The 22,730-nt window shown below is 34.9% G+C and overlaps 1 protein-coding gene across 1 annotated transcript in view; it reads left to right on the plus strand.

Annotated features, from left to right (window-relative positions):
• The first annotated feature begins 454 nt into the window (after positions 1–454).
• LOC149796361 (cyclin-G1-like) overlaps positions 455–22,730 on the plus strand; it is a 43,298-nt gene continuing 21,022 nt past the window's right edge. Inside the window, exons 1-5 of the mRNA XM_089961030.1 lie at positions 455–729; positions 1,976–2,047; positions 8,109–8,261; positions 15,577–15,651; positions 19,906–20,163. Coding sequence (XP_089817156.1) covers positions 574–729; positions 1,976–2,047; positions 8,109–8,261; positions 15,577–15,651; positions 19,906–20,163 — 714 coding nt within the window. The 5' untranslated portion in view covers positions 455–573. The remainder of the gene's footprint in view (positions 730–1,975; positions 2,048–8,108; positions 8,262–15,576; positions 15,652–19,905; positions 20,164–22,730) is intronic.

Here is a 22,730-nt window from a genome sequence, read left to right on the forward strand (position 1 = left end):
GGAAAATGTTATGATGTAGGTGACCCTTTGAAACTTTACTACTACTGGAAGATAATTTGCAACTTCTAATAATTTTCAGTAAATACATTTTTGTATCTACTTTCTTTGCTGATGTCTACAGTACAGCGTGAGGCGGTGCATAATTGATCCGTCAAAATATTGTTTTATCTTGTATAACCCACTGGAGATTTTATCATTTAAACTTCGATTTAATTATATACTATATATTCCAATAAGTGAATACAAATAAATACATAATTACTATACAAACAACTATAGCCTTCTTGTGTTTTGTTTACGTTTATGTTACTAAATATAGCGATATGCAAATTACTAGATTAGCCAATGAAATAGTTTCATCTAACACTTTGACCGCAAAAACTTTACATTGACCAATCAAAATCTTTTCCGCATAGGCGCTCGCATTTGAACAACTGTCATTCCAATCAAACAGAACTGTCGTCTGTAAACAAAGGAAGAGAAGTTCGGGCAGAAGACATCAAGGTTAACTGTTTGAGATAAATATACTCCAGTATTTCGCACTTACTGCATTCACCTGCATCAAATCTCAAAATGGTTGCTATTGACGCTCCTGAGAGTGTTTCAGTTGAGCAGGTGCGAGTAAATGCAACCGCAGAGTACGTCCAGTTTTGTGGACCGGCCCACATCTTAAAGGAACTCCGAGATATTGGTCATATAAATTGTGGAACAACAGGCTTGGCTATCCAGGTAATATTTCACACATTCATATTTATAATGCTATGGCTTCATATCATGTCATCTTGTTAAAATATAATGCAATGTCTGCACGATACTTGGACGTACACGGACAGGTCTGAACATAGCTGCCTCTGACAAACTTAAATTTGATTAAACCTTAGTGGTTGGTTGTCATAGAATCTCCTTACGTTACTTATAATTTTACAATATATAGTATACGTGATATATATAATAACATATTGCATATATTAAAGGTAAATTAAAAGCAACAATACGAGCTCCTATTCAGGGATTATACTCGGATTCCGCCTCTAAATCGAAGAGTGTCTCCCAAAACAGTATACAAGTATTGAAAAGAGATCAAAGTAATGGAGGAAAAAATGATTTTATACTTTTTATTGTAACTGGTCGTATATTGACATAATATATACCCTTTATGATGGTGCTCTTGTGGTATATTAATGGAACACCACACTAGGGGCCTACTTGAATACTGTATAGAAGGTAGATTATACCTAAGTGGCAAATACAAATGTATGTATATATTTTCTCTTGCTATGAGTCATTATGTTTATTTGTAAAGTATGATTTAAAATCATTTTCAGTATAAGAAATACCATCTTGAAAAATAAATGACAGTAATAGACAACTGAATATCAAAAATTTAATATTTGGATTAAAAATTAAAATTAACAGATCTGTTATATTGTTCTGTTAATGTCATTGCTTTTTTGGCTTCAATTACTTTCATCAATTACAATTATGATGTGCTTGTTAAACTTTCAATTACTCGATGTTATGTCTGTTCAGTTACAATTACAGTTACAAAAATAGTGTTATTGTAGTTAACTACTCATTTACACCTGTTACGTTGTAATTGAACCCAAGTCTGAATCCACAGAAGACTTTTCTTATCTAAAACTTAACTTTATTGCTTATTCTATATTCTTATATTATTAGCCTAATATATGGCAATTAAGATAAATGTTTATTTTGTCTCAAATTTTATAATTTGTTTTGGAAATTTAAAAAAATTATTTATCTTTGTTTATGTAATTTACATCTAATTGAGCAATTAGACTAATCTAGTCCTTCAATTACAATTTTAACTCTTCTGGTGGCCTAAGTGGTTAGAGCCTCTGCGTCAGATGCAGGAGGTCGTGGGTTTGAAACCCAGCTGAGTCATACCAAAGATTTATAAAAACGGTACATGCAGCTGATAATGTATATAATGTATATTTTCCCTACATTTTAGGTGAAAGATAAGTTTCATCAGCTCAGAGAGATGGCAGAGAGGGAGCATGAAGATCATGTTTTTCCAAAATTGGTAAATGTATTTTTTAGACCCCAATAATTACTATTAACATTAGATGAAGTCATGATAAGTTTGTTTAGGTCTATCTCATATTCTTTGTAGAATATACATGTCATTTGTATTCACAAATTTACAGCAGAAATTTCTTTGTCAAATACATTAACCTAACCAGTTGTGGCCCGTGGGTATTTTTTTTTCGTGGCCTGCACTCATACTAAAAGTCAGTTCTATAATTATCATAATATATATCATGTATGACCTACGAACTTTACATTTTTGGTCGATGTGGCTGACGGCGTGAAAAATGTTGGTAGACCAACCTGCATTTAGCTAATCGTGTTACCAAAGGACTAATACCGCTGCTTTACAAATCCAGCCATCCAAGGCTAGAATGCTTAGCTATGGAAGCTAAACGTCTGTCCACTTAGGTGGCAGTCACAGTGACGCCCTTTGATAAAGGGATTGTTGCCTAAACCCATGTATATTTCAGTAACTACTTTGGTTAATGCTAAGTAGCATGATCTCAGCTGATGAGAGATCTCATAATCTTGCTTGGAGTTGAAGCAGTTTATCTTCCCATGGGAAGTATACTCCATCTACATTTCCAATATTTTGTCACCTACCAAGTGCAGCCCCTCAGCTTGATACATTGATGGTATGGTTAGTAGCTTTTATTGATAATGAATGCTTCATGCAGTGTAAGTTTCACATTAGTCAGACATATACAGGTAAGTTTTCCATAGATAATAGTCATAGCTTCCACTCTATAGTTTTTAAAAGTGATGATTTAATGACTTTACCGGTATAATTTCCTAAAGGTAAGTTTACACCAGATTGATGATATTAATAGCAATGCTTCACTATCATTACTTGTGCACTGTGGGCCTTTTTTACAGATAGTGTATAGACCAGTAACATAAACATTTTGAGTTTATAGAACAGGATGCATGGATGCCTACACCTGTATATGCTGTGTGTTGTTTACCTTTACAGAATTCAGACCATGGGCATGAATGCAAATAAAAATGTTGTACAGGTCTGAATGACAACCACAGTTCAAGTCTGGCATCCATGGGTGCCACTCCATAAAAATATGTTGTGAATATGGACCAAAATAATGGGAGCACAATCTAAGTCGAAGGGGAAAACTCATTCTGAGTGATGCAGAATCCATTAGGGGTGCAATCAATATATTTATGCACATTACCTTTTCCAAATCAATACCCATGTCAATATGGATGAATGTTCCCAATCTTATGATGGAAATTATGTCTCCACAGGTTGATCTTCCAAATCATGCAAATCTGTTGAGTTTTTTGGTGGAGGAGGGTTTGGGCTTCAGTTTGTTGCAAAGCGTTTAGTAGGAAAAGAATCAGCACTTGGAGACATTACATTTTAAACTTATGATTTACTGTTCAATGAGCAAACTGAAATTTTCATGCAGTATTCAATTCACTCGAGTCTTCTCAGGTGTGTTCTGTTTAAATGGGAATTAGTTCATACTTCACTCCTTAATTCAATGCCCTTTAACTTGGTAGACAGAAGGCACTGAATTATTTGAGACACCTTAGCTGAATCTGTACCTCCATATATATAACTCTTCCATTGTTTTCTCTATTCCCCCACCACATCCTCTGCAGCTTCATGGAAGTTTTTTTTAATATTAAAAAAAACATAATTTGTTGCATTATCTTGGCATTGTAGTCTCTGTTTGTGGACAACTGGAATTTTCCCCATGCTAAATTCAGAGATAATAACTGCATTTATTGTTTTATTCTTCTCACCAATTCAGTATGGTTACAAATCAGCACACTCCTTTTTCCTGATTTGAACTTCAAAGAGTAACTATCTTATTTCACAGATTTATGCAATAGATATGTGTGTGTGTGTGTGTGTGTGTGTGTATATATATATATATAGAGAGAGAGAGAGAGAGTGAGAGATATAGTGTTTGTGTGTGTTTGATAACTGACTTTCATGGTGAGAACACTCCAAATACATTCATTTAGACAAGAAAGAAAGAAAGGAACAGTTTTTATCCTAATAATTTATACTGAATAAATTATTTATTTTTTAAACCAAAAGTCATAATTTCATAAATAAATAATAACAAAAGATTGGAATATATGATGATAATTTTGTAATTTTTTATTACATTGATTGCAGATACATTTCCTTTTTTTATGCTGATAGGCATTTCGGAAGTACATGTACCAGGATTGTGTGCATGTGTATGTATGTGTGTGTGATTTAGATTTTTAGATTTTTAACCTAGCGTCTTTCCCAACCACATTATCCGGACACCAGGCTGACTAGTCCTAACACTAACATCTTTAACCTGAGCATCAAGTAAGGCAGCTTCTTGTACCAATTTTAAAAGTCTTTAGCATGACTCAGCCGGGTTTTGAACCTTTGACCTCCCATGTCCAAGGTGGATGCTTTAACCATTTAGGCCACCAGAGCCAGTGGAAGATTAAACCCTGTGGAGGACCTTAGGCAGTCAAAATCTTGGGGTCCTCCTCGCAAATTATCTCCTAAAACATTTTATCAGTATTATTTTGATCTGTTGTCACGGGGTCCCTAAAAGGCATGGGGCCCATAAGGCCAGTGCCTACTCTGCCTATTTGGTAATATGGCACTTACTGGAGCAGTCGTATATATGTGTGTGTGTGTGTGTGTGTGTATATATATATATTAATGATTCAAGGGATGTATGTATCATTATAAAGATTCAGAATTTTGGATTGTTCATTTACAATTTTCATGCAAAAATATAGTGTCAGAATTACTTCTTTTTAGCTTCCCAGGGGCTTCACCCTCCAAGATCCCATTAGTGCTTTGTCCTTGTCCCGCTAGTTGGCCTCCTTGTTCCTGACCTACTTTTCATTATTGTTGTTTTTCCCAACTTTTGCTTATGTATCAGTTATAAGAGGCAAAGAATCTATTTTGTTATATATATATATATATATATATATAATGTTTTTTTTGAGAACAACACCATTTCTCAGAGCGAGAGGAGCTATACATGGCAGCCAGTATAACTGGTGGAGGGAAAACCCTGGGAAAAAAACAAGGACCACCTACCCATGGGAAGCTACTGGCAGCTTTCTCACATAACCATATTGGCCTGTTCTAGAGGAAATTGCGCTACTTCTGTTTTGATGATAAAACCATAATGCCTTCCAAATTTAAGTCAAGATCAGAATAAAGCTGTTTTGAAAGCATGCATGCATGCAGTTACCATATCCCAGTTGGGATGATCTGTTAGTTCAGTTCACTGCCGCTGTAGACAGTCTTCAACGCTGTCATCTCAGATCTGCTGACCTGGTTGACTGCCGCTGTAGACAGTTTTCACCAGTGTCATCTCGGATCTGTTGATCTGGTTGACTGGAAAGTAGTCTTCTACAGACTTGTATTCATAGAAGGCCACAATTCTCAAGTACAAGAAGCAGAGAGTAAAGGATCATTATTGAGTTCATAACACATCTGAACAGAATATGTCTCTCTCGGGAATGTGCTTTGAAAGAAATTAAGTTCAATTGTGACTTCAATTCTCACAAAGAATTCCTTCACCTGTAGGGTTTATTTAATGTAGCAGCAGACCTTATTGTCCTAGGTCATCTGTTTATGACGCTTTTACAAATGATTCTGTTCTCCCAATGGAGGCAGAAACTTTGCACAATAGAACAAACAAATTACCTGTCTTCATGCATATGAGGTTCCATCTCAAATGTAAGAACCTCACTCAGCTTTCATCAGGTGTTGCCTTTCATGTACAACTTCTGAAGTTGGCATTTTGTTTGGATGCAAGCATAATGGGCTGGGGTGCACGTCTTCTATCATTCCAGGAGGACAGTTACCCATTCAGGATCATCTATTGCATATCAATAACCTAGAGATTAATGTCATACTGAAAGTATTTCATTGGTTCATAGAAAAACTATATGGAAAGGGTATTCTCATCTTGTCAAACATTATGGTGTATTTGAGAAGGCAAGGGATGTATAAGGTAGTGTCATCAATGACAAAACCATGTATAAGTTTGTAATAGTCATTGCAGACTAAATTTATTCACAGATTCACTGTTCTGAACAACCAACTAATACAGACAAAATTGTTGCATCATCCCTGCGTTGTCAGTCACATATGTACCCACTGTGATTGACCACTGATGGATTTGTATGCGACAGGATGGAATACAGTGCTTGCAACCTTTGTCTCACCAGTCCCAGCTCCAAAGGCCTGAGCAGTCACTGCTCTTTCCTTAGATTGGAATGGCTTAGATGTATATAATTTCACTTACCCTCCAATATCTCTGATTTCAATTGTGATACAAAACAAAAGAGAATCAGAACTGTATTATCCTGATTGCTCCCCTTAAGTGGGAAAAATCTTGAATGGCTGCTTCATCTGTCTTTAGTTACATATGAACTTTTACTAATTCCTATGATGAATGTGTTGTAATAGTTACATATTGCTGACCTCATCATATTCAACACTGAACTGCTGACACCTTTACTCCTGGATCTGAAGTCCTGAGTAGTTGAAACACTTTCCATAGATCAGATTATTTTTTAGTGCATATGCTTCCCAAACTGCATAGACATAAGCTTCTGATTCCAAAGATGCTACAAAAGGAAAGAGAATGTTGCATCATCCTGATTGTTGCCTTAAAGTGGGAAAAATGACTTGATAACTCTGGCAGCAGAAATATAGTGGTAAATATAAATGTTTCCTCATCTGCTGAAGCAACCATGATGGCATGTGTTTTATATGAATCCAGAGCTGTTGAACCTTTATGTCTGGATCATGTTAAACAAGCTCTCAAAACAGTGGTAGAGAGAATTGCTGGGGTGATAAATTTTTTTTAATTGTATGAGAAGTGGAGAATTTCCTCAGTGAGCATGAAAACATTTCTTTGCTTAAAGCATCCATACCCCAAATAGCTAACTTCCTACTTTTGGCTCTTCAAACAGAAAAAGTTAGATCCAGTTACATTAAAAGGATACCATTCCACAACCACTAAAATTATATCACAGGACAAAGCAAAAACCTTTAATGTTCTGTTGAATTTTGATTAGACAAACCCAAACGCATTCAGATTCTGTTCTCAAGGTGGAATCTATCATGAGCTTGAACCTAACTGACTAAGCAACTGTTTTAACTGCACTTGAGGCCTTTATTTGGTTCATCTTTCGTATAAGGCCTGTTTTTTGCTTTAATTAGCTACAGTAGACAGAATCTGTGATATATAGTTAAACCTGTCTTGAGAGACCAGGTTCTCCATGTACAGATTTATTGATTATATAGTGTTATGACTGGTTATGAGAGACCATTATTTTTTGGCAAAAGGTGTGGTCTTTCAAGACAGGTTCTCATGTATATGCTTAGTTGAGTGACCCAAATTGTATAGATCTGACAGGATGTGTCATCGTCACTAACAACAGCAACTGCTGGATGTTAGAGTTGACTTTCTGTAGCTTCTATCTCGGCACATAAGCACAGACTACCTTCACAGGTGGTTTGGCAGCTTTCCAGGACAATGTCCACTGTATTTGTGGTAGGAAAATCATTCTCATTTCCTAAAACCACAACTCTGCATACAATCAATACTCCTGCCAAGTTTTCAGCCAAGAAGCTCCCTTGCATAGGTATACTGGAGATGGCCCTTCCTAGGTTAGAGAATGTAACAGCCCCACACTTAGTCTTCTGTTGTATTATGATTAAGTAACTTTTTGGAGTAAAATGTGTGTCTTTGATAATATTTACCCAATTATAATAATGATGAAGCCTTTGCACAGTTACATCGTAACTGTGAGCGCATGTATTTTGCTCCAATCGTAACTGAAGTGAAGTATACACCGGATTTGATGCCAGTCTTATATCAAGGGAAGATCACTGAATACCACCTATATGGGCCAGCAACTTGTAGCTTCCTTAGCTGCAAAGTATAGCCTGGGAAGGCTGGATTTTTGTAGGTAGTGGTAGTACTCCTAAAGTATTATGATCATATAAGTATTATCTAAGAATCATATTTTACTCTTAAAATTGGTTTCATTTACTTTTATTTCAGCCTTTGTGTGACAAATCATTGGAGCGTGTTTGCCTGAATGACCGTGACTCTGCTGTGACTTCTCTTCGATGCCTGCAGATGTTCTACAGATTTGGAGCTGACACCTTTGCCACTGCTGTCCATATGCTGGACAGGTTCCTCTCCAGAATCAAGGTTATACGTCTGTCTTGTCAAGCCATGTTCTTAACTTGCATGTGGAAATCTCTTGAACTTGGATCTTGCTAGACTTCGCTATAATATTTCCAAAAGATAAAATATATATTGATACTGAACAAGAGATGGATTCTGCTTCTTCTTGTTTGACTTGTATACATGTGGTGGTTGTTTTTCATTTCTGAAATTTTGTGTTGACATGCCTCTAGCCGTAGAACTGGCTTGAGTTGATAAGAAATGGATCATTTTGATAGATAACTCAAGGAAATAAAGATTATATTCCTTTCGTTTGTGCATTCAGTGATGAAAATAGTTTATTCTGAGCATTGGGGTAGAGAATTATCTTTTTGTTTTAAATTAATTTTGTTCCATACCTCTTTGAGATTAGTACTGCATCTTGCCCTAACTAGTTGTCCATGAACAAGTGATCTGTACTATGTCCATTCAAGTTACATTCAAAACAGTTCAATGTTTGTTTCTATGCATGGGTGCAGAAATTTTGTCAAAATCAAGTTGTTCACAGACAAGTAGCTTAAAAAGTGTACTTGTCCGTATAAAAGAACCTCGTGTCCAAAGTTTACTTGTCCATATAAAAGAACCTCATGTCCATAGTTTCATGGGTAAAAGAATAGTTGAAGACTAAGGACTGGTAAAATCTTTTACTTTTATTAAGGTGCACCATTTAAATGCATGCAGCATGGATCTGTGACATGTAACATACGCTGGATGTTTCAACTTGTCTTATTTTTGGACTTTCATGGTCAGGGTCTACTAATCTAAAAGGTTGAATTCTTGGTCTATAACTGCTGAATCTGTGCTAACATCTGAAAGGATGGATATGAATTGAGCTCTTAGATATTTTATCTGTGATATTTGTCAATAGACGGTCAGATGTATATACCGTTGATGAAATCTATGCATGCAGTTCTGTTGACATGATTAGTTCCAAGTTCAACTCCATTATTTATTTGTAAGTCACAAAGAAATACATCATTTGAAAATAAATTTTCTGCTTTGCTATGGTGTATGCTGTGTTCTTTTAATGCTCAAGTTGGCTGACATTGTATTTATTGAACATTTTCTAAATCACCCACATCTTTTTGCTTCAATTTAGCCTTTTCATTATCAAATTTCAACTGACATGTATTGTGCTTTGTACCTTTTTGGTGCATCAACAGTGTCTTCCTTTGTGATAACATGTCCTGCAAAAAAAATCCACTGGTTATGTCTGCTTTAATGGATATCTCTTACATATATTACAAGATGCAATTGTTTGATCTTGTCAGCATCTAACCAAGGAAACTCCTGCAGCCAAGAATCATTGAACTCCTATATTCTTTTATAATCATATTCCAGTCCATAGTCAAGTTTAGTTTTAGCTTGTTTTGTTGATTTTTCATTCAACTTTTCACCTTTCAACCCTAGCCTTATAAGAAAATGATCCATCCAGATTCATTCCCATGAAAATTCATCGCAGTTGTGCATAATGATTTCACGGTTCATTTCTACATCCCTGCTATGACACATCTTTAAGGCCCTTTTTACAATCATTTAGAAAATTCCACAAATTTGTTAAATTTAAATAACCATCAAATGCATTAAGGTATATGTTACATACTGAGAGTAACAGCTAACATTTTGTTTATTACAATTCTGATAATACCCTAAAATTTAAATGCTTCATCCAGTCCTGTGGGACAAATACCCTAAATTTTAAATGCTTCATCCAGTCCTGTGGGACAAATACCCTAAATTGTAAATGCTTCAGCCAGTCCTGTGGGACAAATACCCTAAAATTTAAATGCTTCATCCAGTCCTGTGGGACAAATACCCTAAAATTTAAATGCTTCAGCCAGTCCTGTGGGACTCATAAAATTTGTTATGGATCAATAGTCTATTGTCACATCTTCTCTAAATAACAAACGCTGTCAGTTTTTCTTTGCAAATATTGCTTGTCAGAGCATTGCTGTCTTTAGCTTGTAACTCACGTAACAGGATGGAGAAATTAGATATTTAACTGATGATTTCTTTTATTATCTGGATAATAATTAACGTTAATCGATTAGAACTACATAATGAATACAAGCAGCAAGAGCATCTGTATTGGTTGAGATGTATATAAAATGTGTCCATTTATCATGTACTCATCATCTATCAAGTGACAACTTCAAGCATTATATTAGCAGATTCCAAACAGCTCATATGAAACATTTTCTTAATATTTTTTAAGATGTTAGCGACCATTTGCAATTAGCACAAAACAACCAAAGATACATGTTTGTTGCATGTTCCATTAAATTGGTATTAAAACTTTTTTAGGGTGGAAAATGTAACTCATGTAACAAGTACAAACAAAATTTCATTTCTCTATTTCAAATTCATAATATATTTTGGAACCAGAGGTTGACAGGTTTGCTGCTGGAAGTAGCTACTGTTGATAATATTTTGTATTCATCTTCTTCATTGTCCCTTCATCTGCTAACTTTCTTGACAAATTTGGCCACTAGCGGTGACTCTGATGTAATCCCCAGAAAATTATTTATGATGATGTATTCAGCATTTAGGATGTTTGTAATGTATTAGTAGCTATATGTAGATTTATATTTTGTTATATTATTTTCATTTGCAATATATAATATGTATTTTTTATGCACGTCTTGGCTTTTATGTATGTTCAGAGGAATGCCAACTTGCTTAGGGTGACTTCTGAACTAAGCACTTGATTTCAGATGAACTTTTTTAGTCCTTATTGTTGATCTGATACCATAAAGTCTCTTGACAGTACTCAATGTAAAGTCTTTTGACAGTACTCAATGTAAAGTCTCTTGACAGTACTCATTGTAAAGTCTCTTGACAGTACTCATTGTAAAGTCTCTTGACAGTACCCATTGTAAAGTCTTTTGACAGTACTCAATGTAAAGTCTTTTGACAGTACTCAATGTAAAGTCTCTTGACAGTACTCAATGTAAAGTTGCTTGACAGTACTCAATGTAAAGTCTCTTGACAGTACTCAATGTAAAGTCTCTTGACAATATTCATTGTAAAGTCTCTTGACAGTACTCAATGTAAAGTCTCTTGACAATACTCAATGTAAAGTCTCTTGACAGTACTCAGTGTAAAGTCTTTTGACAGTACTCAATGTAAAGTCTTTTGACAATACTCATTGTAATGTCTTTTGACAGTACTCAATGTAAAGTCTCTTGACAGTACTCATTGTAAAGTCTCTTGACAATACTCAATGTAAAGTTGCTTGACAGTACTCAATGTAAAGTCTCTTGACAGTACTCAATGTAAAGTCTTTTGACAATACTCATTGTAAAGTCTCTTGACAATACTCATTGTAAAGTCTCTTGACAGTACTCAATGTAAAGTCTCTTGACAATACTCATTGTAAAGTCTCTTGACAGTACTCACTGTAAAGTCTTTTGACAATACTCATTGTAAAGTCTCTTGACAGTACTCAATGTAAAGTCTCTTGACAGTACTCAATGTAAAGTCTCTTGACAGTACTCAATGTAAAGTCAGTAATGTAAATTCTTTTGAAATCTGATTTTAGGTAAAGCAATATTGTGTAGCTTTCCTAGACAAAAGACGAGCGTCATGTTACTATGACCGCCAATTCTGTTCCATAAATGTTGTGTGAGATGCATATCTATAAATTAGAAACATCAAATTATACACAATCCTTAATTGGAAATGCATTAATTTTTTCAGTTTAATTAGGTGCATGTGAGTGCTATCCTCTTACAATAAAGATAACTTAATGGTTCACATAGCATCCTTATGGACATTTCTAGCAAGCGTCCGGATCAACTGTAAACAACCTCTGATTGGTTCCATAATGGTTTTTGACAACAGGATAGCTAGTTTGCCGTGAACAAACTGAATACTGTGTGCAACTGCTTGGGTTTTTGGTAAAAATAGAATCCTAATTTTTACTCACAAAATGATGAAAGTGGACAGACACAGATGGTTTGTCTATAAAATTTGTAAATTTGTCAAATGTTGAAAATATAAAGTATAATCTTGGTAACTTTGCACTTTGTTGAGTCATGGGCTTGTTGTATTTTATGTTTTGCATAGGCTACAGGGTGTGAAATGTTAGTCGTTTTGAATGGCGAGCAGTCAGAGGATATGAAACTGGTATTCAGATCATCAGAGACATGTAATAAAATAATATTTATAATAATAATTCATAAATAATAATAATAAATGATATGTAATAATAATAATTAATCTTATATAATATACTTTATAATATTAATAATTTATAAAGTGTATCACTCCATATCCTATCATCAAAGTACAATAACTGTGTTAAAAGAAAGCATTTAAAGTTTTCTGAGTTTAAAACACAAAGTTTAAACAAAGAGCTGATCAGTTATTTTTTAAAAATGTGATGTTCAAAGACTGTAACCAATTTTAAATACATGTTTTAGTAGTTTCTTAACGATCTATAAACTTGAAAAACTAGTCTGAGAATGGCATGGAATTTGGAGGACATGAACTTACTTTTGACTTTTTTTTTTTTTTGTGAACACTTCCTGAGTCCATACAGCTGTCTTGCAGACTCTCATATCTTGATATATCTCATAATGTATGCACAACTTGGAATTCTCATCCAACACTTGCCTATTCACTCCTGAAAGCCACAAAAGCAGATCTCTTTGATCTTCAGAAAGACTAGAAATTAGTATGAATCCACACTCAGGGCCTCCCTTGGAAACATTTTTCTTTGTGCCATGAAATTCACCAAATTTAAAAATTTGGAGTCACTTTTCAGCCATAAGAGCCATTTTATGGCATGATGCAGGGACTTAAACATGTGTAACTATTATATTGACCCTATTTTTAATCTATATAAACATGACAATAAAACAGTTTTTACATGTTTTTATTACAGTTCAAAGCACAAGAATAATTGTTGATAAATATAGCAATACCATTATATATAGGTAAAGTTCAATGTATAGCATATGAAAAGCAAGAATGTTTCTTGATAACTGATAATCCAAAATGCTGCTTAGACTTTATGAACAATGTCACTGACAATTCGTTTATATCTGCCTCATTTTTTCCCCAAACTATTTCTTAAATGCCTTCCTGAAATCAAAATTCTCAACATTGGGCCCATCAATAGAAATTCTCATTAGATTTGTCAGAGTAGATATACCCATAGAATTTTTTAAGTTTGTTTAGATCATATTTTGGCGACTGAACCCCCTTCTACAGTCTGCAGTAGAAATAAGGGCAACAAATATCCTGGTAGTTGCCTCAGATGCAGATGGATATAAATATTTGTTTTTCAGAGCTAGATTAGCCATCTTTGTGCTTGATACAGACTTACTTTATAAAGTAATTTTTCATTGATATAAGTGACTCAGGCCTTTTACAGTAGACAGCTGACATCCTTGTAGTGGCATCCTGTGTTACTCAGTTAAGTTCAGACCACAAAACGTGTTATCTATGGAAATAATCCCTGAAATACTAGTCAGTCCCAAGTACGTCTCACACTCACAGTTTTCAATAAACATAAATTAACAACACGTGCAAATGACACAATCTTTTAGCCAACCTGTTACAAGGATATCCCCAGATCATTCCTTATTTCCTACTAATCACATTTAAGTGCTTCTCATAACCAACTGATAGCTTGCAATTAGCTGCACTCATGTTCGAATAACGTCTTATTCATCATCTACCAACATGATCCACTGGCTGCCGCAGATCATTAAAACAGGATTAAGTGGCCCGAGTCACTTACATCAATGAAAAATTAAAAATTTACTTTAAAATATTTGTCACCAGCAACTTTTGCCAGCCAGTAAATTCTTTCACATTTGGCAACAAATTCAAAGCCGAGTGGAGGCCCAGCACACTGCTTGGAATAATGCATCTTATGACATTGAATTTTGCGAATGAACCCCGATAAAGCAAGATTCCTTGAATGCCATGTTTTTTCCATGAAGTGACACCAAAAAAGTTAAGTGAATAGGAACACAAAACAAACGAGACTCTTTCATAATCGGGGATAATGCAATAATTAGGGATGATGACATATTTACGGCTGATGCAATAATTACAGATGATACATTCTGATGTAACTGCCAACAATCCTATGCTGGGTTTAATGTATGAATAATCTGATTGCATATTCAGAATCTACGCAAAATCTTCAATATAACTGGTGATTTTGAAGTTACTAGCTCATTCATAAGTAATTTTTATCATGAAATCTCGTATTTTTTCTTTTTGCACTGCCATCTTGGATTTTGAGTTTCGTTAATATTGAATTACCCCACACAGGGTTGTAATATATCATTTATATGGTTCTCAAGGTCACAGAATCCAAATTTCACTTTAGAATTGGTCTCCAAGTTATCCAGATTGATTTACCAAAATACTGGCCAAACCCATTTGACAGATGCACATCAAACTTTGAAAAATCAAAAACATATCAAGATAATGAGAACCAAGAACAATGTTCTGATATGTTGGAGGTATTGAAATGAAGTCGTTTCAGATTTTAGAAGGTCATCTTTGGGGTGCCATGACCTTTTGAATAAGAGGGCAATTTACATCTTTAAGGCACAAAAAAAATCTAAAATTCTAATGAAGATAGTCAGGTCTTTTTACAGATTAATCATGGAGTATCATCCATTGCCTCGTTACATACCCAATATTTTGTCTCTATTTGCATGTGGATTCTGGACTGATGCAAAATCCTGAAAAAAATTAGTACATTCCTTGGGATAGGGGTTTTGGAGCCTAATAATATGGCAACCATGCAAGATAGCTTCAAAATGATTTCAGATTCGTGACCTACACAAAAAGTTATATATGACTTGTGTTTTTGAGCATTCTAGCCCAATAAGAAATGTGGAAAAAAGTTGTGAAAATTGAACCCAGCTTCATGATTTTGCAAATTATTGGTGACACTCACTTTTCAGGAAGCAGTATCTCAGTCTGTTTTTGAGCTATGAGCCTAATATTTTTTAAGTCTTCATCCCTCAACATGTACTTCAACAGATATTTTTTACACATTTTTTTGAGGAGTCAAATTCCCAAATTTCCCAAATCTGGCCTCCTGGATGTGGAATGACCCTAAAGCCTCTTTTCTACAAACACTAGCATCTGACAGTAGACTGTGCACACAGCCTGAACCAGTTTGTCTTGGCTTTCATACATTGCAAAAGAATTAGTGGCAAGGCGTTTTTGTTGTAGGAACACATTCTGTTCCAATTTACTGTAGTATTATCCATGTACTAAATGTAGGATGTACATTGAACCTAATTACTATATCATTCTCATACAGGTGAAGAGAAAGTACCTGTCATGTGTCACTGCTGCTACATATTTCTTGTCAGCGAAGTTTCATGAAGATTCAGAGGTATGCAGTCTTAATGCAAAAGTATGCATGTAGTGTATGTTAATTGCTAGTTCATTTCGTCACTTAGAGTTGTTGTGTCAAGGAGATTAAGTATGGCTTGCATTTACATCACAACAGCTTGCATGTAGTGGATGTTAATTGCTAGTTCATTTTAGAGTTGTTGTGTCAAGGAGATTAAGTATGGCTTTCATTTACATCACATTTCTTTTTGCTTTTTGACTTGCAGCTATCACTCATGGCATGTTATCGTAACCTGTGACCTTGCATTAACCAATGTTGTTTATATCAGTGTCTTGCAATGCATGTTGCAAAATTTATGCATGCAAGCTAGTTACATCTCCACAATGCTAGTGAACTGCAAAAGTTTTGAGTAGACAGTGTTACATCTTCAAGGACATGTAACAGCAATCAACATTTTGGTAGTTAATTTATTGTAATGGCAACAGTTGATCTTTATATTGCAACATCAAAAGTAGTAAATATCTTCCAGCTTCAAATGTGAAAGACGTTTACAAGCAAAAGCATGTTGTATATTTATATACTAAAGCAACACTTCAGGCTTTATCACTAAACATTTAATATTTTTAGATATTCTGTATTTTGTTTTCTACACAGCACTTGCAGACGATTAAGATGTACAATTAGGGATGATGCCAACAATAAAATCATGTGTTCCCAGTCCCCAGAATTTAGATATTTTATTGCAAAATGATTATTTGGTGTAATTTTTAACACACAGTGATGATGGACTTCTGGTTTCTGAATTTTGATCATTCATGTAATTATTGTTGCAGTTTTTTTCAAATGTCTGTATAGCAGATGAAACAATTAATATTAGTTAATATTATTGCATATTATGAGGGTTTCTTTATAGTCTAAGCCAAAAATAGTTAAGAATTTGTTTGTTTTTGTACAGATGTTGCCTTTTTTAATATAGTGTTACTAATAGATAAGTTCTGTTCTTCTTTTATAAAAAGCAGCCATCTTTTAAAAAAGTTGATAATATGAAATGAGTGTAAGAAAGCCCATGTACATCTGAGTCATATAAAGCTTATATCTGACAACATTTTCACAAAATTTAGAAATTAGTAAAATTCTATGCATATGGGATATTCAGGGCCTAACTTGGAAATATTTTTCTTTGCACCATGAAATTCGCCAAATTTAAAAATTTGGAGCCACGTTTCAGCCATAGGAGCCATTTTATTCCATGATGCAGGGACTTAAATATATGTGTAAATATTATATTGACCCTATTTTTTTTTTTATATAAACATGACAATAAAACAGTTTTTACATGTTTTTATTACAGTTCAAAGCACAAGAATAATTATTAATAAATAAAACAAACCATTATATATAGGTGAAGTTCAGTGTATGGCATATGAAAAGCAAGAATGTATAAGAATGTTTCTTGATAACTGATAATACAAAATACTGCTTAGTCTTTATGAACAATGTCACTCACATTTCATCAATATCCGCAACATTTTTTTTTCCCCAGACCATTTCTTAAATGCCTTCCTGAAATAAAAATTCTCAATACTGGGCCCATATATAGAAATTTTCAATACTTTTTTCAGAGTAAACATAACCATAGAATTTCTTAAGTTTGTTTTGATGACAGATTCTGGCAACTGAATTGGTCCCTCTTACAGTCTGCAGTAGAAATAGGGACAACAAGAAACCTGGCAGCTGTCTCAGATGCAGCTGGATATAAATCTTTGTTTTTCAGAGCTAGATTAGTCATACTCTTTGTTCTTGATACAGACTTGTTTTATAAAGTAAATTTTTAATTTTTCATTGATATAAGAGACTCTGGCCTTTTACAGTCGATGACTGGCATCCTTGTAGTGGCATCCTGTGTAACTCAGTTAAGTTCAAACCAAAAAATATGTTGTTCAAGTAAATAATCCCTAAAACACTAAGTAGTTCCAACTGTAGCTCACACTCACAGTTTGTAGTAGACATAAATTAACAACATGTGCAAACGACACTGAATCTTTTTGCCAACCTGTTCAACAATATAGTATGCTTCACTCATTCCTTTTTTTTCCTACTAATAACATTTAATTGCTTCTCAAAACCGAATGACAGCTTGCAGATAGCTTCAGTCATGTTCAAATAACATCTTATTCATCATCTACCAACATAATCCACTGACATTGTCTTTTCTCCTTCCATACATTTATCAATTAACCCTTCTCTATTGATCCATTTAGTTATCAAACCTTCAATATCCATCCATTTATCTATCAATCCTTCTATATCCATCCATTTATCTATGAACCCAGCATAAAACAAGCAAGTAGGTCCTACAAGTGCTTTACCATACATTCCACAAGATCGATGATTCTCATTTAAATGTATCCAATTCCATTTTCTTTCTGTTATGGTCTGCTGTTATACGAGGATTTTAATGGCTTTCTAGCCTAGATGATGGGTATGTGTGACCTAGTATCAGCTCACTGCAGCCATGTCAGGGCTATGCAGTTGGAATGTTATTTTAATGTCAGTAATCTCATTAAAATCAATGGACACTGGAGAACTTTAGAAGGCATGTCAGTCCAGTAATTAATGTCTAGTTAACTTTATTCTGAGTTAAAACAAGTGTCCCATGCAAAAATCAAAACATTCTGGATCACACAATTAGATAAGTGACACTAAACAGCTATACTCCTGTTTCACTGTGTTCAAACAATTTACTATGATCTGTGTCTATGACATACCAGGTATATTGTACAGTGTGTTCTTTCTGGCATGTGCTGGTGAAGTATGTGTCATGTAGTGGTCATGTACTGGTGCATTGACTGTCTTACCCTTGTTCTGGTGCAAAGTGCAGTTGAGCATACATGGCTCAAATCTATCAGTCACATAGTCAAACCTGTCATTAGCAGCTGTTCATGGGAAAAGGAAAAACTGGCCATAGCACACAGGTGACCACTGTACATGGGTTCACCTTTTAAAATTGATTTTTGAACAAATACAATGTACCAAATATTGTTATTATTATTATCATTATTATTATTATTATTATTATTATTATTACATTGCCGAGATTATTATGTTCACTGTACAAAGGAGTCATATTTATTATATGTATATGAAATTCTCACCAGGATATATTTTCCACACAAGATTACTGCTCACTTTAATCCATCCTATAAATTACATTTATTACTGACTTAAAATAGCCATAGTTTGTTCACACTTTAAAAACAATATCTGTATTAAGTCTATTCTCACAAAGATCAAAAGACAGTTGACTTTTGTGAGAGACCTGTGATGAAGAGAAAAAAAGCTGTATATTATGGCTTTTCATTCTGACCCTAATTAAAAGAGATGTGACTCATATCTCTTCTCAAAGGCAATTTGTTTTCCTTCAGAAATAGCTTTATTTCACAGGCAAATACATGAAGACATACCTGTCACACTGGCACAAAAAGTGACTTCTATTTCTGGTGTCATAACCCAACTGCTTTTTCCACCATCCAGCAAATGAATTGCTTCCACCATCTGCCGTAATGATAAAAACCACCTCGCTTCTAAAACTGACATATTGACACATTTGAGTTATACTGTCTGTATACTGTAAGACAAGCAAGATATAAAAAACATTGCACATTAGTATTCCTTTATCTAGACAATACCTTCCTCATGAAGCAAAAGTTCAGTTTGCATAGACTGAACAGTGACTGTAGTTACACTCTAGGGACTGCTTGAAGCAGGGAGAAATCATTGTTTTGTTAGGAAACACCTGGCTACTGACTGCAGAAGACAGGCAACAGTATCTATTTGCATGTCCAAACATTAGTTCACCAAATTTGTAAATATCTCTACAATATTTGAATTTAACAATCAACAACACACTATTGTGGAGTTTAAATCACCGACAGCGGTCACAGTAACACAGGCATGAGGTTGGAATTGGTCATTTGTTAAGTTCACTTTATGTGCTATATATCGTGGCAGTAACACAGGCATGAGTGGGAATTGATCAATAAACTTTATGTGTGTATATAATGTTATGGAGTTTACGTAAGTGCCAGTAACACAGGCATAACAGTAAAAGTAATAAGGTACCATCAATAGCAAATCTGATGCAGAATTTATTTAAACTGATTATTTTGAGAGAAATAAAAATCTCAAGTAACTTCTACAGACTGGAACTAGTTTACATAATATAACATGGTGAGACTTTAAAGGTGGTTAACCACAGACTGTAGAATGTTTGCTTATGTTTTCATTTTACAGGAAACTCCAACAGCCACAGAGTTATCTCATCTTCACCAGCTTGTTTGGAAGCCGTCTGATCTGAAAAGGATGGAATTAATCATCCTGGAAAAGTTGGATTGGGAACTATGGTCTCGTACCACGCCACTGTCATTTCTCAGAATTATCTTCAGTATTCTGAAGTTACTGGATATTCCTGGGCTAGTGAGAGGACTTTTTGAAACAGTTACCAAGCTTTTAGAGATCTGTCTTAACCACACCATATGCGCTCATTTTCGGGTAAATATAATGCTAAGTCTGTACTGTAATCTGTTGTAACTATACTTGTAATATGACTTGGAGCTCTAAGGCTGTAATTACTGACGTTTCCCAGATCGGGAAAAACAGTGATATTATGCCTAAAAATTCATAACCCTTTGTTTACCATGAGTTATCTCCCTTTGCTTGGCAACCATTGTGTATACAGCAAAAATTCTGTTTGAAATCAAAATAACAATGCTGTTTATTTACCCCCACCCCACTCAATTTTTTTTTATCTTTGCCAATTCAAAAAGGTCTTCTTACAAATTCTCTCCTTTCTCTGAGTAAATTTAACGAAACAGGAGCCTGCTATCATTGCCATATACCCCTATGCATGGAAGATTCAGAAAATGGAGACATGGTTGTAGTTGCAATTGCAACAACACATGCAATTGCAATAACACATGGCCATCTTGAGCTGCTTTCCTAATAAAGCCTCCTCCTTCACAGCAGAAACTACAACCATACAAGATTCATTAAAACCTCTCAAAATACAAATTTCGGCACTTTTTGGCTTCTCTTTCCGTACTGAAATTCTCTGAAAACCTTTTAAATTTGACAGCCCTTTCATTGTCATCATCATTCCTCTTCATTCCCAATCAAATATAGAACCTTCACTGCAACTCTCCATTTGTCATGGTTATGGTCTGTCGTTTTCTCTCCCTCGAGGACATGTGGATGCTCTTAAGTTTGGTGTCCAGAGTACATTGCCATGTCATGGCTGATCGTCTTCTTCAACATTTGTCTTCAGGGTTCCAGTTAGGGGTGAAACGATTTATTCATCAGTGTATTGATACTTTTTCCATATCAATACAAGCAGTGAAGAATTGATACACTTTACGCAAAATCGGCATTTAAATTATCTGTAAAATGCTTAAATCGTTTATGGGGAATAACTTTGGAATGTCCTCTTTTTACATTAATATATGTAATCATTGAATGTGATGATGGATGTTATGTATATTTGATTTAATTTATATTTGATTTAATTTAAGTGTTTGTTTGTTAGTTTTAATTTTTTTTAATTCCATTGCATGCTATTGTAATGTAACTTTATTTACTGGATTTGACATTGTCCAGAAATTCAGTTCAGTTCTGTTTGACCTGATTGGCTTTTTTATTATAAACAACTAATAATAGAAACACTGCATCTAGTTTCTGACCAAAATGAGTCCTGTGTCTAATCAAAATGGAGCAACCTGAACTGGTCTAAACTCACTAACAGGTAGTTTATTTGGAAGTAATTTTTTATATATTTTGTGAAGGATGAGAATGGTATATGAATTGATGATAAGTCTATGTCTGTTTGTAATCTGCTTACTTAAATACTACCAAGATGTGAACACATAAAATGGCACCACCCTACCACTGACAGCCCTTCTAAGGATGAAAAAATTATATTTGTATTGATATTGTACTATATCGCAGGCTGTACATTGTAAATCATATCAGTATGCTTCACAAGTTATCGTTTCACCCCTAGCTCCAATCCAGGGCATGGCAAGTGATGTTGTGTGCATCTCTCCACAGGGTATGTTCAATTCATCCCTACTTGCATTCCTTAATGGTGTTGGATATAGGTTACTGTAAAGTCCTTACTCATAACTCCTGGTTAGGGATTTGGTCCAGCCATCCAATATACATGTTCTGTCAGAGTTGTAGTTTTAACAAAGACCTATAGCTTATGTTCCAAGCACTTTGTCTCCATGTCTCTGCCCCATAGAGCAGCATTAGTCTGATATCTGAGTTGAATAGCCTAAATTTTGTTTTCAGTTGGATTTTCTCATTCCTCCAGACTGGTCTTGAGTCATAAAGATATGGCATCCTTATCTGTTCTTTCTGACCCGTTCACAATGCTGGCAATAGATTTAAACTTGTTTGACATTCTCAGTGTCTTGTCTCTCAAAGAGAATAGGTGCATTCTGGTTTGTATTGACATGCAGGCATTTTGTCTTGTCAGCGTCTATCTCCGGGCTGGTAGTTTCGGTTATGGTATGTAGGCTCACTATCTTTAATTGCATGTGCTGCAGTCAGTCCAGATCTTATAGTTTTTGTTCCGAGTACACTGTTGGTTGGTCAATTGCCATTTGTCTTAATCACCTGGTCTATCGCTAGTGAGAGGATGATTGGTAAAAGTTAGCATCCTTGCCTGACACCAGTGTCAACTGAGAAAGGAGACAGTCTCTGTGTTGTGTATGACATGACAGGTCATTTCTTTGTAGAGGTACTGGATAATCCTTAGTCTTCCCTGGGATGCCATAGTAACTCAGGATTTTCCAAATGGTGCTTCAAATACTTTTCTGAAGTCTACAAAATTTACATACATGGTTGACTGTCATTCTAGGTATTGTTCTGTGATAATAGGGAGTGTTGCTATCTGGTCTGCACATGACCTCCCAGCCCAGTATCCTGCTTGTTCTTCTCTCAGCCTGGAATCTACTGCAGACATAGTGCTCTCCAAAATCAGCCTTGTAAGAATCTTGCTCAGTAGGGATAGGAACTGAATATCTCTCCAGTTCTGGCAGTCACTAAGGTCTTAGGAAACT

Source organism: Sinohyriopsis cumingii, chromosome 6, assembly GCF_028554795.1.
Source record: "Sinohyriopsis cumingii isolate HCF-2022 chromosome 6, ASM2855479v2, whole genome shotgun sequence".
In the NCBI taxonomy this organism is placed as follows: Eukaryota; Metazoa; Mollusca; class Bivalvia; order Unionida; family Unionidae; genus Sinohyriopsis; species Sinohyriopsis cumingii.